The sequence below is a fragment of the Melozone crissalis genome, unplaced genomic scaffold, assembly GCF_028551555.1.
Source record: "Melozone crissalis strain CALT ecotype California unplaced genomic scaffold, PUWL_Pcris_2 ptg000012l_1, whole genome shotgun sequence".
NCBI classification, from domain to species: Eukaryota; Metazoa; Chordata; class Aves; order Passeriformes; family Passerellidae; genus Melozone; species Melozone crissalis.
In genome coordinates, this window is record NW_026535790.1 from 1,586,737 (window position 1) to 1,602,571 (window position 15,835).

The following is a 15,835-nucleotide window of genomic DNA, read 5'->3' on the forward strand; positions in this document are numbered from 1 at the left end:
GAGCCTGAGCCCGAGCCTAAGCCTAAATCCAAGCATGCTGCAGCAGGCCAGGCTGATGCAGGTGTCCCAGGACAGCTGATAGCCCTTTCCAAGAGCCGTCCCTTCTGCTCCTGCATGCTCCATCCCACTCAGCATCTCGGGATCTCCACCTTCAGGGCTGGAAATAGAGCAGCTGCTGGAGAGCCTTGGAACAGGGCTGGAATCAGAGCTGGGAGTGGGATGGGAGTGGGGCACCAGCACAGCCACATGTGGGTTGGGCACAGGGAGCCTATGGTTGTCTGTTGGCATGGCAACCCCTGGGCATAGTCCCAGCCCTCAGCCTGGCTGCAGAGGGAGGCAGGAGGGTGCAGGAGCACCTGGAACAGGAGCCCAGGGCTGCAGGAGGTGCCTTCAGCACAGAAGCAGCCGCAGTCTCTGTCCTGGCTGTGAGGAAATGAGCTCCTCCCTGGCTGTGAGAGCCCAGGAGTTCACTCTTCCCGTTTTCTACTGTTTCTTTTTCTTGCCCCGTGCCAGGACCAGGAGAAGGCCCTGGACAAGTACGAGGCCGTGGTGAAGTCTCTGCAGGAGCGCAGCCAGCAGGTGCTGCCCCTGCGGTTCCGCCGGCAGCCGCCGCCGCAGCCCGTGCCCGTGGAGGCGCTCTGCGAGTATGAGGGCGAGCAGGTACCGCACCCATCCATCCATCCATCCATCCATCCATCCCTCATCCATCCCCCATCCATCCCTCATCCATCCATCCATCCATCCATCCATCCATCCATCCATCCCTCATCCATCCATCATCCATCCATCCATCCATCCATCCATCCGTCATCCATCCATCCATCATCCATCCATCCATCCATCATCCATCCATCCATCATCCATCCATCCATCCATCCCCCATCCGTCCGTCCATCCATCCATCCATCCATCCGTCACCCACCCACCCCAGCCCAGGCGGGCAGCGCTGCTCGGGGCGCGGCAGGGAAGCAGCACTGGGGGAAGGAGCAGGTTTGCCCAAGCAGTGGTGGTGGCTCCTGCAGGGGGAACGAGGCAAAGGTCGCCCTGGCCCCGGTGGGAAGAGCAGGTTTTGCAGCGGAGGAGAAGGAGGGATCTGGGGGAAACGCGGCCTCGCTGCCTCTCACACCCCCTGGGGATGTTGCGACAGCACAGCTCTGTCACATTCCCACGCTCCCCGAGCTGCTGTCCCGGCATGTTCCTGACCAAAGGAATGTCCCACCGCCACCGGCCGTTCCCAGCCCTCATCCCCTCATCCCACCGGCTCGGTCCGAGGGCTGGGACAGCACAGCCGGCAGCCACCACGGCGGCGACAGGGGTGGGACAGGAGCCAGCAGCTCCAGCCAACTCAGCTGCCTGCTCCTCCGAAAAGGAAAGGCAAGGGCACAGCCCTGGGAACGCCTCCTCATCTCTGCCCGAGTGGGAATTGCTTGCCGTGGCTGTCGCAAGAGGCACGGCCCGGTGCCTGCAGGCTGCGGGCTGGGAGGAGCAGGAGCACGAGTTTGTGACGAGGGGCAGAAGGAGCAGGGGCAGGAGGAGCAGGCACAGGAGGTTCTGGCGAGGGGCAGAGGAGCAGGGACAGGGAGGAGCAGGAACACAAGTTTCTGGAGAGGGGCAGGAAGGATAAGGCACAGGAGGTTCTGGCGAGGGGCAGGCTCCCCATGGAGGAGCCGGGAGCAGGCTCGGGGCCGTGCTGCGGGCGGTGGTTCGGGCCGTGCTGCTGTGACCGGTTCTGTCCCGCAGGGCCAGATCAGCCGCGGAGCTCACTACACCCTGCACAGCAACAGCGGCGACCTCTGGGAAGTGGCCGACAGCGCAGGAGACACCATCAGCGCCCCCGGGGTCTGCTTCATGATCCCCCCGCCCGACCCCGAAGCCATCGCCCTGGCAGAGCAGTACGTGGCCCCAGCCCGGGCGGGACCGTCCCGCTGCCCCTCCGGCCTGCCCCAGGCCCAGCCCCAGCCCCGGGCGCTGCCACCGGCCCTGCACCTGCTCTGGTGCCCCAGGGGTTCCCACAGCGAAGCTCTGCCTTCTCAGAGCCTCAGGCTTCCTCCCACAGGATTCCTGCCCCTTCCTGCTTGCCCAAAGATCCCACTCAGGTTCCCTCTGCTCTGGGGGCCATTGTGGCAGGGGGAGCTGCCCACCCTCCCTCAGCAGGCAGGTTCCTGCCCGGCTGCCTCTCCCCCGTTCTAACGAAGACGCTGCTCTACCCCAACATGGCCTGAGGGTGCTTTTCCCCACATCTGCCTCATGGCTGCCTCGAGGGAGCAGCCCCACAGCCCCTCCAGAGCTGGAGCAGCACCGGAATGGTGACAGGGTGATGGAGAGGCTGAGGGTGTGACTGACCTCCTGCTGTCCCCTTCTGCAGGATTGCCAAGCAGTATGTGAGCGTGAGGGAGAAGACCAACAACTGCAAGAACGTTCTGCAGCAGCGCTATGAGGGGCTGAAGGCAGACAGCATCGGAGGTGTGGGCAGGAGGGCAGCCTGGGGCACAGAAAGGCTTGAACTGAGGTGGTGGAGCATCTTATGGGGACCTTCCCATCTCCTGAGGGTCCTGGGGACAACAGTGGATGGGTGGGGGGCAGAGCAGCCAGGCTGTGGGCACAGCAGCAGGATGAGGGTTTGGCACCTACCAGTGGGACTGAATCCACACCCAGCTCCCATAACCAGCTTTAATCTGGTCTCCTCTTGCTGTCCAGATGCTGCATCAGTTCGGGGACGCCAGCTGCTGGCAGGGCTGGAGAAGGTCACCAGTGACCTGGAGAAGCAGGAGAAAGCCATAACAGCGAACCTGCGGCCGCCGCTGGAGCAGAGCCGGGCCGTGCAGGACAGCACCGAGCGCTCCAAGGACCTCAAGGTAGGGCTGTGGGGCCGAGGGGCAGGGCCTGGCAGAGCCCAGGCTGCCAGAGCGTCTCCAGAGGGGGTCTCCATTGCCAGGGGTGCTTAAGGTGCTCCCTCAGCCCTGGAAATGGGATGTGGAGGGATGCTCACAGCTGCTTCCAGCAGAGATGGGGAGCAACCCTATGAGCAGCCTCAGAAGCCCAAAACCTTTGCCAGCTCAGTTGAATGAGAAAAAGGTGATGGCTGCAGGTGGTGGCTGTGAGGATGAGGGGGGAGCCCTCAGGATTTGATCCTGCCCATCATCCAAGCATATGTCCAAGTCTCCCAGACCTGAGACATGAAACTCTTTATTGAGAAGAACAGCAATTCAACACAGAATCATTGAAGAATCTTTGAGTCAGTGCTGTGAAAGCCAGGGCAGTAACAAAACTTCTTTCCAGAACTGGGGCAGCTCGTGGATGATTTTGGGCACTATCATGATTCAGAGGTCGACAGTGGCTTATCATACTGAATGACACTGGCCTGCTATCCAACCAATAATTTATGCAGGATAAAATGGAGTTCATCATAGCCAGTGAGCAAGAAGGGATGTAGGTTCTTCTTAATTGCTATTCAAAAGTATGTTCTGAACCCACCTTATAGACTTAGAGTTTCAACATTCACCCAGAATTTACACTGATGCTTGCTATGAGTGTACTGACAGTGGAAACAAAGTGGAGGTGCCTTCTTGATTTATTTTGCCCTGGATGAAGGCACACAGAGCAGCTTTGAATCATACTTTATAATAAATTTACATTAGACTGAGCTCTGCTCTTTCTCATTATTAGCTCTCAGTCTGAGATCTATGCTGATGTGAAGATCTCTCAGAGTATCTCCAAGGATATTGTCATATTGAATGATACTGTCCTGCTATTCAACCCAATAATTTATTTAGGATTTTTGCCTGGTGAACTTTGCCACCACTATCACCAGCTCAGAGAGGAACAGGAAAACCCTTGTGGTCTCAGGCAGTTTCTCCTTGTGGACCTGCTCCTCCAGGCTCCAGTGCCAGGAGCATCCAGCTCCTTTCCTCTTTTTCAGACCCCTAATTAAGCCAGGCTCCATGCCACAAACCTCCCTTGGTTTAGGAGGAAGTTCAGGTCCTGGTTACATCACTTGCCCAGGGCTGTGTCAAAATCCAGGTGCTACCACAAGAGAAAGCAAATTGCCCCAGCTGCCTGCAGCACTTTGATGTCCAGGCAAGGATTCATCTGCCAGAGCCCAACAGCCCAGATGAACCCAGCATGTCCCTGACAGAGCTGGAGTGCTGGGAACCACTCCCCAGCTGGAGTTTCCTCACTGAGGAGAGACAGGTCAAAAGAAAGTCAGCCAAAAATATCCTCCTGTGCCCTGCAGGGCTGGAAGGCACCTTCCACCAAACACAAATCCTCAGCCCTGACTTCCTTCCTCTCCCTGGACAGCCAAGTGTGGCTCCTCTGTAGCCGCCAGCTCCTGGCCTAGCTGCTCTAAAGGCTTTGTTCCTCCTGCAGAACATCACCAATGAGGTGATGTGTTCCTCCTGCAGAACGTCACCAATGAGGTGATGTGTTCCTCGTGCAGAACATCACCAGTGAGGTGATGTGTTCCTCGTGCAGAACATCACCAGTGAGGTGATGTGTTCCTCCTGCTTTGTTCTCCTGAAGAACATCACCAGTGAGGTGATGTGTTCCTCCTGCAGAACATCACCAGTGAGGTGATGTGCTCCTCCTGCTTTGTTCTCCTGCAGAACATCACCAACGAGGTCCGTCGGATCGAGCCTGAGAAGAACAGGAAGATCCAGGAGTGCGAGGCCTTCATCGAGTCCGTGCCCAACACGGGCAGCGCCACCCTGGTGAGGAACAAGGTGGACAACACCAACAAGAAGTACGAGCGTGTGGTGCAGCTGCTCAGCGCGGCCCAGGAGAAGTAAGTCATGGCTTAAATCCCAGCCTGAGCCCTGCAGGAGGAGGGTGCAGGTGTGCTTAAACACCTTCCTTGTGTCCTGACAGAGTTGAGGTGGCCACAAACCTGGAGAGGAGCCTCCAGCAAGGCCGAGACCTGCTGTCAACCTATGAGAACAAGCTGGTCATAGATGACACGGTACCGGAGGATTTGAGGGTGGTGGACAGGAAGAAGGAAGAGCTGCTGGTGAGTTTCTTGCCCTGTTTGTGTGCTGCACATGCAAAAACACTTTCCAAAAGCTGTGGTGATTTCTGCTCAACTCCCAAGCTTGGATCTGTTGGTGACAGGATGGGCTCCCTCAGCTGGGGGTGAGAACTCACCTTGACTGCAGTGACCCCACCTGCTCCTGACAAAAACACCTCCCATCCTCAAATCCAATCCAATCCAACTTTAGGTCTTGGGATTTGATGAAAGGACTAATGCAGAGGCATTCCCTCTCCACTCTGCCCTTGTGAGACCCTCTCACAGCAGGGCTGTGTCCAGGTCTGGATCCTCAGCACAAGAAAGACACGGACCTGTTGGAGCAGGTCCAGGGAAAACACTCCCAGGGCTGGAGCCCCTCTGCTCTGGAGCCAGGCTGGGAGAGCTGGGGATGCTCACCTGGAGAAGAGAAAGCTCCAAAGAATCCTTAGAGCCCCTTCAGCGCATAAAGGAAGTTTATAAAAAAGAGGGAGAAAGACTTTTTACATGGGCAGATACTGACCAGATAAGAGGAATGGTTTTAAACTAAAAGAGAAAATATTTAAATTAGATATTAAGAAGAAATTCTACTCTCAGAGGGTGGGCCAGGGTGCCCAGAGCAGCTGTGGCTGCCCCTGGATCCCTGGCAGTGCCCAAGGCCAGGCTGGGCAGAGCTTGGGACAGCCTGGGACAGTGGAAGGTGTCCTTGCCATGGCAGGGGTGGGATGAGATGAGTTTTAAGTTTTTTCCAAGCCCAAACCTTCTGTGATTCTTAGAAAAGTGAAGGATAAAATGGTCTGGGAAAAGCAAGTCAGTGGCCTGATACTGGAAAGATGGGCCTGGCAAGGCTTTGAGAAGTTATTGCTTGGGAAAACTACCCAAACTGGCAATTCTTCTGCTATAGAAAGACCAAGAACTGGCTAGGCCAGAATTTTCTGTGCTCCCTCAGCTTTTCCATGAAATCCCAAGTTTAGACTAACATGGAAGAGCTTTCACTGCTCCTTCCACAGTTGCTGCACTGGCAAGAACAGGATCTAAGCCGAAGCAGCTCCTCACTCATTTTGCACTTTGCATGGTTACTCTTAAAGGTCAGCAGGTGAGGAGGGAGTAAGAGGCAGCTTTTCTCCTTGTCAGGTTTACAGGTGGTTCTGCTTACCACATAAGCATTGAATTTGGTTTTTTCCACAACTGGTGGCACTGCTGCAGCTCCAGTGCAGTTGCTGGATCAGTGTGGGTGACAACAGTGTGAAACCCCAGAGAATCCCCCTCCTCTCCTGCTTTTTCCCCACAGGCCATGGGCACTGAGCTCCAGTCCAAGAAGTTCCTGCTCAGTGAGGCCGAGCAGAACCTGCAGAGGACCAAGACATGCTCCAACACCCTGGCCAGCAAGTTCCAGGAGCACTGCCCCGACATCGAGCGCCAGGAGGCCGAGCTCTACAAGCTCAACCAGCGCTTCAACAACCTCAGCAAGCAGATTGACCACAGGTGAGAGCACGGGGCAGGGAGCTGGGATGGCTGCTGGGGAGGTGGAACCACGCTGGAACGGGAGGAGGCACAGCAGCATGGTCCTGGGAAGGAGGAGTTGCAGAAGGGATTCCAGGGAGGTCTGAGGAGGAAGAGGGAGAGGTTGCATGGCTGGGTAGAGCTGGGAAAACAAGGATTAGTTCTCTTGCAACAGAGGTGCCAAGAGAACAACCTGGCTCAAATCCACGTCTTAGGAAGCAGGGGAGGTGGGATGGGGTAAGAGGTGTCTGCAGCAGGCACGGGAGATGGGACAGGACTGAAGCTGAGCTGATTCCCCCCACAGAACACAAACCCTGCAGAAAGCAAAAAGTGCCTACTCCAACTACCGCACCAACTACGACAAGGTGAACCAGTTCCTGTGCAACATCCCCAACTACGAGCCCCAGGAGACTGACAACATCCAACAAGTGGAGATGAAGCTCAAGAACCAAGCGGTAACTCCCAGAGCACCCCGGGCTCCTCAGGGAGAGAAAAGGGAACAAAACTAAAAGAAACAGATCTTAGATAGCTGCTGAACATCAAATAGAAAAACAGAAATGTTTATTAGCTTTATTTTCGTGCTCTAAGGTCCTGCAGTCCTCCTGTGCCTTGTTCACACAAAAGAGGGCTCCTCAAGGAGGTTGGAATTCTCGGGGTTGTGATTTTAATGGTAACCCCCAAAAAGGCTGAAGGATGCATTTGGATGTTGTGTTGCCTCTGACCTGTATCTCTGTGCACCCAGGCACTGCTCAATGACATTGCAAGCAAGGAACAGGAGGTGCAGAAGGTCTCTGCCACAGCTCAGCAGTACCAGCAGGCAGTGAAGGTAAGGACTGAAATTCTGCCTGTGAGAGAACAGAGAAAACAGAGTATTTGGGTTAGGAGAGACCCTAAAGCCCATCTCATTCCATCCCCTGCCATGGGCAGGGACACCTCCTGCTGTCCCAGGTTGCTCCAACCTGACCTTGGGCACTGCCAGGGATCCAGGGGCAGCCACAGCTGCTCTGTGCACACTGTGCCAGGGCCTGCCCACCCTCACAGGGAACAATTCCTCATTCCCAATATCCCATCCATCCCTGCCCTCTGGCAGTGGGAGCCATTCCCTGTGTCCTGTCCCTCCATGCCTTGTCCCCAGTCCCTCTGCAGCTCTCCTGGAGCCCCTTCAGGCCCTGGCAGGGGCTCTGAGGTGTCCCTGGAGCTTCTCCTCTCCAGGTGAGCACCCCCAGCTCTCCCAGCCTGGCTCCAGAGCAGAGGGTGGGGTTTTTTGGCTTCCCAAAAAACAGATCAAGGGGTGAAGTTGTTAAAGCCAGGGCAGCTTAGGAGGAGCCTGTGTGTGAAGGGGAGGCAGCAATTTCACATTTCTCCTGGGAATGCCTTTGCACAGGACTACGAGCTGGAGGCTGAGAAGCTGAGATCCATCCTGGACCTGGAGAACGGCCGCAATGGCTACACCAGCAAGAAGCCCAGGCTGCAGTCCCCAGCTGCCAAAGTGAAGGAGGAGGTGAGCAAGGGCTGGCCAGAGCAGAGCCAAAGCAGAGGGCAGCTCATGGGATAACGGGGGGTTTGCAAACATCTACGTTTACTGTGGGGACCTTGGTCCCACAGGGAACTACAGGGAATCAGGAGGAAAGGATTGGAGATTGTTCATCTTTTTTTTTTAACTGGGCTGGCCAGAATGAGGGAGGGAACATGCTGGATTTAACACTTTTGGAAAGGAAAAAAGGAGAAAAGTCAAAAACCTGGAAGTCTTTCCCTTCTCTAGACTTTCAGAGAGATTTCACCACCAAAGATAGAAATACTTACAGTGAGATGAGGCCACAAGCTACTCACACTTATGCAGAATCTGTTTGCTACCTGCTTCAAACTTATCCTGCCTAGAGAGGCAGGCAAAAGTGTCCACCTGGTTCTTCCTCAGCTTCCTCACCTGGTTCTTACTGCACCTGTTTTTGCTTATCTTGAGTAGAAAAATCACAGCACGACCATGAGTGTGTCTGTGCTTGAGAATCCCTCTCCCCCACCAAACTCAGCAGTTCACTGCTGTAGGTGTTTAGAGGAGCACCCAGAGCTACCAGTTTAGAACCTGTTTTTTCTGGCCTTCTCAAGTTCTTCCCAACATGTTTTTGCTCTGCAGGAAGCTGTTCTGGCAGCCAAATACACAGAAGTGAACGCTGTGAACAAGCAGAGGCTGCAGAACCTGGAGTTTGCCCAGAGCCTCCTGCGGCAGGTGAGTGATCACAGGAGCAAGGCGATGCTGAGGGGACACACCTGTAGGACCCAGGGACACCTGTGAATGGCACATGTGGGGCTCTGCCAATACAGGCTGAACTGGGAACAAGTCTAGCTGGTGTCTTGTCCCCCTAAATCATTAATCAGCAGACACTTAAATCACACAGACCAACCCCCAGTCCCATTGCCCACTCATCCTAGGAAGCTCCATATAGTTTTCAACTCTCTTTTTGCCATTCTTTGGCAGAATTAGTGTCCCTTGTGGCTCAGAGCTTTGTTGTGACAGCAGCAGGTATTGCAGAAAGGATTTCTCAGGCTGGGAACCTGCAGAGAGGTCCATTTGCAAATGCTCCCTGCTCAGAGTTTGCCACAGCTCAGCTTCCTCCTGCTGCTTTGTTGGAGGCACTGATCAGGAATAGTGTGGCCAGCAGGACCAGGGCAGTGATTGTCCCTCTGTGCTGGCCCTGCTGAGGCACCTGGAGTTCTGTGTCCAGTTCTGGGCCCCTCATGAAAAGAAGGACATGGAATCACTGGAGTGTGTCCAGAGAAGGGAACGGAGCTGGGAAGGGGCTGGAGCACCAGGAGGGGCTGAGGGAGCTGGGAAGGGGCTCAGCCTGGAGAAAAGGAGGCTCAGGGGGGACCTTGTGGCTCTGCACAGCTCCTGACAGGAGGGGACAGCTGGGGAGTCGGGCTCTGCTCCCAGGGAACAGGGACAGGAGGAGAGGGAACGGCCTCGAGTACCAGGGGAAGGTCAGGTTAAACATCAGGAGAAATTCTTCACTGAACGGGTGGTCAGGCCTTGGAAGGGGCTGCCCAGGGAGTGGTGGATGTGTTCCACCATTCCTGGAGGTGTCCAAGGAACAACTGGACGTGATACTCTGTGCTCTGGGCTGGGTGGCAAGGTGGGGATTGGTCACAGGTTGGACTTGATGGAGTTTTTTTCCAACCTAAATGATTCCATGATTCTGTGATGATAAGCACCAAAAATATGACTAACTGGATTTTTTGCACTAAATTTTTTTGATCCTTTTACCAACAACAGCAGCCAGATATTCAGGTGACACAAGACTTTGCCCAGACCAAAAAGTCTGTAAGGCCTGTGGAAGAAGTCTGGAAGTTGAAGAAAGAGCTTGAGGATGAGACTCAGCGTCGGCAACAGCTCGAGGCAGAGATTGAAGCCATTCAGAACAACATTGTCCACCTGCAAAACCAGAAGCCCCAAGAAACTCTGGTGAAGAAGGAACTGGTGAAGAAGGTGCCTGACCCCCAGCTGGAGGAGAGTTTCCACAGACTGCAGCAAAACCTGGCAGAGGAGCAGCGCAAGAACCAGGCGCTCCAGGACGAGCTGGAGGCTCTGAAAATCCGGCTGCGAGTCCTGGAGCACGAGAAGAGGGAAGGAGGGCAGGAGTACATAGTGAAAGAGGTGCTGAGGATTGAACAAGATAAGGCCCAAGCTGCTGAAATCCTGAAGCTCAAAGAGGAACTGGAAGAGCTCAGGAGGCAGGAAGGAACCAGGGAGAGCGAAGTCATCCTCTTGCGCCAGCAAATTGCTGTGCTGTCCAGCGAGAAGAACAAAGAGCAGGAGAAGGTGACGGAGAAGGAGGTGCTGAAGCTGCAGAACGATCCCCAGCTGGAGATGGAATTCCGGATGTTGCAGGAGACCAAGGAGAGGGAGAGCGCCCTTCGGCAGAAGCACGAGGAAGAGCTCAGCTTCCTCCAGGAAAAGCTCAAGCGCCTGGAGAAGGAGCGGGCCATCGCCGAGGGCAAAATCACCGTCAAGGAGGTGCTGAAGGTGGAGAAGGATTTGGCCATTGAGAGGGAGGTGAACGAGCTCCGGCGCCAGTATGAAGATGAGAAGTCCAAGGGCCGTTCCAACGAGCGAGAAAAGGCTGAGCTGCTCAGGAAGATCCAGCTGCTGGAGGAGGAGAACTCCAAGGTGGTTGTGCAGGAGAAGGTGCGTGAGATTGTGCGCCCAGACCCCAAGGCTGAGAATGAAGTTGCCAACCTTCGCTTGGAGCTGGTAGAGCAGGAGAGGAGGTACCGTGGTGGGGATGAACAGCTGAAGAGCTGCCAGAACGAGCTGGCTGCTCTGAAGAACAGAGGGCCCCTGGTGGAAGTCAAAGAAGTCATTAAGGAGGTCATTAAGTACAAGAATGATCCAGAAACCGAAAAGGAGCTACAGCGACTCCGGGAGGAAATCATAGAGAGGACCGGAGCTATCGAAAGAGCTGACCTGGAGATCTACCAGCTGAAACAAGAGATACAAGCTTTGAAAGACACCAAACCCCAAGTGCAAATGAAGGAAGTTGTTCAAGAAATCCTCCAGTTTCGGGAAGACCCCAAGACTAGAGAGGAGGTAGAGTCGCTGCGAGTGCAGCTGGCAGACGAACAAATGAAGCACATTGACCTGGAGAGGGAACGCCTTCTCCAAGAAGAAAAAGTAAGACTGAAGGAGGAAGAACTTTCCCAGGTGAAGGAGAAGGTGGTCCAGCAGGAAGTAGTGAAGTATGAGCAGGATCCTGCCTTGAAAGCCGAGGTGAACTCCTTCTCGCAGAGCATCGAGAGCGAACTGAAGCAGATCGATGGGCTCCGCGAGGAGCTGCGCAAGCTGCAGAGGAGACGCTCCGAGCTGGAGCGGCAGCTGGAGGAGCTGGAGAAGGAGAGACAGGCCCGCAGGGAGGCCGAGCTGGAGGTGCAGAGGCTCAGGATCCGGCTGAACGAGCTGGAAGAACAGGAACGAGAAACGACAGAACGAGTGACTGTGAAACAGAAAGTGATCCTTCAGCAAGATCCCCAGCAGGAGAAGGAGCACTCCCTCCTCAAGCTGGAGTTAGAAGAAGAGAAGCACCGCAGGCAAGTCCTGCAAACCGAGCTAGAAGCCCTGAGAAAGAAGCTCCTTTCTTTGGAGAAGATGGAGGTGAAGGAGAAAGTGGTCTTTTCAGAGAGTGTCCAAGTGGACAAAGGAGACACGGAGTACGAGATTCAAAAGCTGAAGAGCAACCTGGAGGAAGAAAGTAGGCGCAAGAGGGAGCTGGATGCAGATATCAACCGCCTGGAAACCAGGCTGTCTGAGGTGGAATTCAACAACTCCAAGTCATCAAAGGAACTAGACTTGTTAAGGGAGGAAAACCACAAGCTCCACCTCGAGAAACAGAACCTACTCATGGAAACAAGGAGACTGCAGTCAGAGATTGAACTCACCGCAACAGAAGCTCAGGATCTGAGAAACATGACCCACGTGGACAGTGGAATAAACCTGGACTCCAGGTTCCAAGCTTTGGAAAGAGAGTTAGAGGATCTGAAGCAGTTATCCAGAGAAAAAGATGCAGAGATTGAGCAACTTCAGAATCGCCTGAAGACAGTGGCTATCAAGAGGGAGCAGCGGGAGAACCACCTGAGGCGCTCCATCGTGGTCATCGACCCCGACACCGGGAAAGAGATGTCTCCAGAGGAAGCTCACGTGTTTGGCCTCATTGAATGGAGCCTGTTTGTCAAACTGAAGAGCCAGGAATGTGACTGGGAGGAGATCTCAATAAAGGGTCCCAACGGGGAATCGTCTGTGATCCTGGACAGGAAGTCTGGCAGGGAGTTCTCCATCGAGGACGCCCTGAAGAGCGGGAGGCTCACGGCGGCCCAGTACGACAGTTACCTCAACAAGGAGATGTCCATCCAGGAGCTGGCAGTCTTGGTGTCCGGAAGCAACTACACAGCGCTCGCTCCACTCTAGAAACTTCACTTCAAGAGCAGCCAGTGAGAGCTGCAGCACCTTGCAGACACCCAGATCACTGCAAAGCCTCGCCCTCCTCCGCCTCTTCCAAACCGCTACAGCCTCTGCCCCGGCCATGCTACGCAGCCACTCCGCTTGTTGTCACACACTGCAGAAACACCACCAGTAGTGGAAAACATCTGCCAACCTCCTGAAACCCCTCTTCCTCCCTGCCTAGCAGAAAACAAGACAAAGCCTTAGGACAGTGAAGTGCCTCAAGTCCAAAAGACTCAGTAGAACCTGCAGTTTCCTCAACTCCTACTCACATAGTCGTGCACGAAGCCGTGTCAGGAGAGAGACTGAAGGTCCAGGTGACTCCGAGGTGACCAGCAGGAGCTGGTTACATCAGCTGCATGGTGATAAGCCAGATAGTCCCACCGTGGACAACTGACTCAATGATGGGCTCATCCTCTGAGAAAACCAGCTCTGTGGAAACCAAGGTTTCAGCCCAGAATCACCACGCCAAGACTCAGCACCACCATTTGTTCACCTCTGTGCCTGTGCTGCTGGGGAAGAATGAAGGTGTACTTTGATGGCACCAGCCACTGATCCAGGAGGAGCATTCACACACCCCAGAGGTCAAGGAAAAGGACATGAAGAGATGGCAGAACCACCAGACACAAGGGGTTGTGCACAGCATGCAAGGCAACCCAATGCAGAGGGCCTCCCACAGGCAGCTCCTTCACTCGTGGTTAAAAGCTGTTAGTGCTGGTGTTTTCCTGGATGGAGTTACATGCAGCTACATGTTTCATTTATTTGTGTAAGGGAATGGGGAATAGAGGGGAATTCTATTTATAGTACAAAATAAAAATGCAGTGGTTCCAATCAGAAGGTGTCTGGTCTTCATTAATTATGGCAGCCTCCTGATCTTTGGGTGTACAAGAAGTTGCCATTAAGGAGTCAGAATTAAAACACCAAGATATTCATTTTAGCTGTTGGCTCTTTTCCAAGGGGAAATTACTGGAGCAGCATTGAAGCTGGGACTAATGAGCAGCATTAGATGGGAGTGAAGTGCACTAAAGAATGGGACTGAGTGCAGGAGAACAGTGGATTTCACTGGGATGGTATCTTTGAGAACCCATTCATTTCCTTTTGCCCCAATTTCAGCTAATATCCACACCCTGGGGAGCTCTGATGTCCACAGAAGCATCATAAGCATTCCCTGCTTATCCCTCCTGGCTCTGGGGATTAACTCCACTATTTTACCTTTGTGACTGAAGGGATCAGGGAGGATCTCACTGGTCCTCCTGCAGGGTCTGAGCCCCACATGTCCTTTGCAGCAGAGGCCAACTTCAAGCACCATTAGGAGCACAGGGAATGAGAAGAAACATTCCTACCCCTGCAACAGCTGTAACACAGCTGCCATTCACTCACCACACAGGAGACTTTAAAACAGTCAATAATTCATTACTCACTCGAGACACAGATGAGCATCCAAGCTACAACAGAAATTCTTGGAAACAAAGTCAGGGAATTAGAGGTAAGGAGATGGGGGGAGAAAAGCATTTTGGAAAGTTTGAAACAATTTATTGAGTTGTTCTGTACAAGATTAACATTTTTTCATACCACCCCCACCATCTTCAGCAAGACAGTGCCAACACACACATAAAAAAAAATAGAATAGTAAACTGCAGCTCTTACAGCCAAAAGGAACTGCCATCCCCAGGTAAGTGCCATGGGAGCCTATCCCTCCCCATTCCATCCTGGAAGCGCTGCAAGTTGCCTCCCCAAGGCAGAGGTGCCAGCCTGGCTCCCCATCAGCTGCTCTGCGTGGGCCTGCCTTGCTGCCACTCTGCTCCACACCACTCACTCACTCATTATAGCATGTAAAGAAAAAATATCCCACAGAATTTCCACCACATAAACGTTTCCCTGAGGCAAGAGGCTTCGCTAAATTCCTAGAAGGAGGGATTCTGCACACGGGGGCTTCCCAGCAGAAGCATTCAAGTGAAAGCAAAGAGAGGGAGGAGAACCAGTACCTCAGGTCACTCACTGAGAGCCCCTGTCCTGCCAGGAGTCCCAAGCTTTCAGCTCCCAGGGGAAGATGAAGGTGCCAAGCACCCCTCAGGACGAGGCCTTCAACAGGAACCACACGACATCCACTGCTCAGAGTCCAACAAGAAATGCTGTGCTTCCTTTGACCCACACCAGTTCTGTCTTTGGCTCTTCTACTACAACCTAGGTATTTTCTGTAAACAGACTTGAAATCTGAGCTGTATCCATTAATTTGAAATACAATCAACTCACTGATCTCGGGCAGTTATGTATCAGCTCAAATTGAAAACAGTCATTCTCAGATCTTAACAAAAACCAGAGGAAACTAAAGCAGACATTTGCTGGCATCCTGGGCTCAGCATCCTTCCCCAAAGCTCAAGGAGGAAGCTGCAAGCTTTTCCTTGGAATACCAGTAAATTCTACATGGATCAGCACTACCCCTGCACAACTGGGACGTGGCTGGGGGGGCCTGAGAGAAGACAGACTGGGCAGAGCAGGAAACCAAACCTCAGAAAGCTCAGGTGGAGCCCCAGCCTGCCCTTAGCCTGAAAGGGGGTGCACAGGGGGAGTATTTAGCTCTGAAGTTAAAAAATGAACAAGAGAAGACAGCCCCAGACTGTAGCTGGTCCCTGTTCCTGCAGCTGTGCTGAGCACACGATCCTGGTGCAGGCACCACTGAGGTGTTTTTCTCTGGAATTCACTGGACAGGTCGTGACCTTGGTTCATCTCACTCATTCCCTCTGCCCACCAAATTGATCCCAACTCACAACCCTAGGAAAGAATGGCTTTAGGGGAGGGCCTGGGACCCACCTGCACAGACTGGGATGGGAACTGGTGCTCCTGCTAGATTTGGGATTTGGGACTGTGCTCAGTCACCAGGTCACCACTCAAGTCCAGACAGTGCAGCTTTTTTTTTTTTTCTTCTGATGTGCAACCATAAAAAGCTCTATTAAATAAACCAGAATACATTTTAAATACAGAATGATTAAAAAAGGGTTGAGGAGCACACAAAATAGGGCTGAAATGTGTGTCACTAGTCCATTCTTGCTCCACCATAAAAGGCACTGGAATTATGTCTTCCCATTCATGTGACATGCTAAGAGGTGTCCCATTCAATCCAATGCATTCAATGGCAATGAGGATAAAACTGAGCAGGAAAAAAGCATCCCTTTGGAGGGAAAAAAAAATCCAAAAACTCAAAAGAAGTAGAATTCTAAAAGTCAATGACTGCATCTAAAAATATCTTTAGTCTCTAGAGTCTTCCTTCTCCTCCAGAGGGGAACATCAGGTGGTTCCTCAGATTCACCACACAGGAAATGTTAAATCCTCCAATGAAGTGTAGCACA

At 53.4% G+C, this 15,835-nt stretch overlaps 1 protein-coding gene across 1 annotated transcript in view; it reads left to right on the top strand.

Annotated features, from left to right (window-relative positions):
• The window catches only part of PPL (periplakin), a 28,996-nt gene extending 15,694 nt beyond the window's left edge, over nt 1-13,302 (top strand). Inside the window, exons 11-22 of the mRNA XM_054271026.1 lie at nt 514-660; nt 1,741-1,892; nt 2,366-2,463; nt 2,698-2,855; nt 4,605-4,783; nt 4,867-5,005; nt 6,291-6,484; nt 6,807-6,957; nt 7,245-7,328; nt 7,887-8,003; nt 8,634-8,726; nt 9,771-13,302. Coding sequence (XP_054127001.1) covers nt 514-660; nt 1,741-1,892; nt 2,366-2,463; nt 2,698-2,855; nt 4,605-4,783; nt 4,867-5,005; nt 6,291-6,484; nt 6,807-6,957; nt 7,245-7,328; nt 7,887-8,003; nt 8,634-8,726; nt 9,771-12,455 — 4,197 coding nt within the window. The 3' untranslated portion in view covers nt 12,456-13,302. The remainder of the gene's footprint in view (nt 1-513; nt 661-1,740; nt 1,893-2,365; nt 2,464-2,697; nt 2,856-4,604; nt 4,784-4,866; nt 5,006-6,290; nt 6,485-6,806; nt 6,958-7,244; nt 7,329-7,886; nt 8,004-8,633; nt 8,727-9,770) is intronic.
• The last annotated feature ends 2,533 nt before the right edge of the window (nt 13,303-15,835 follow it).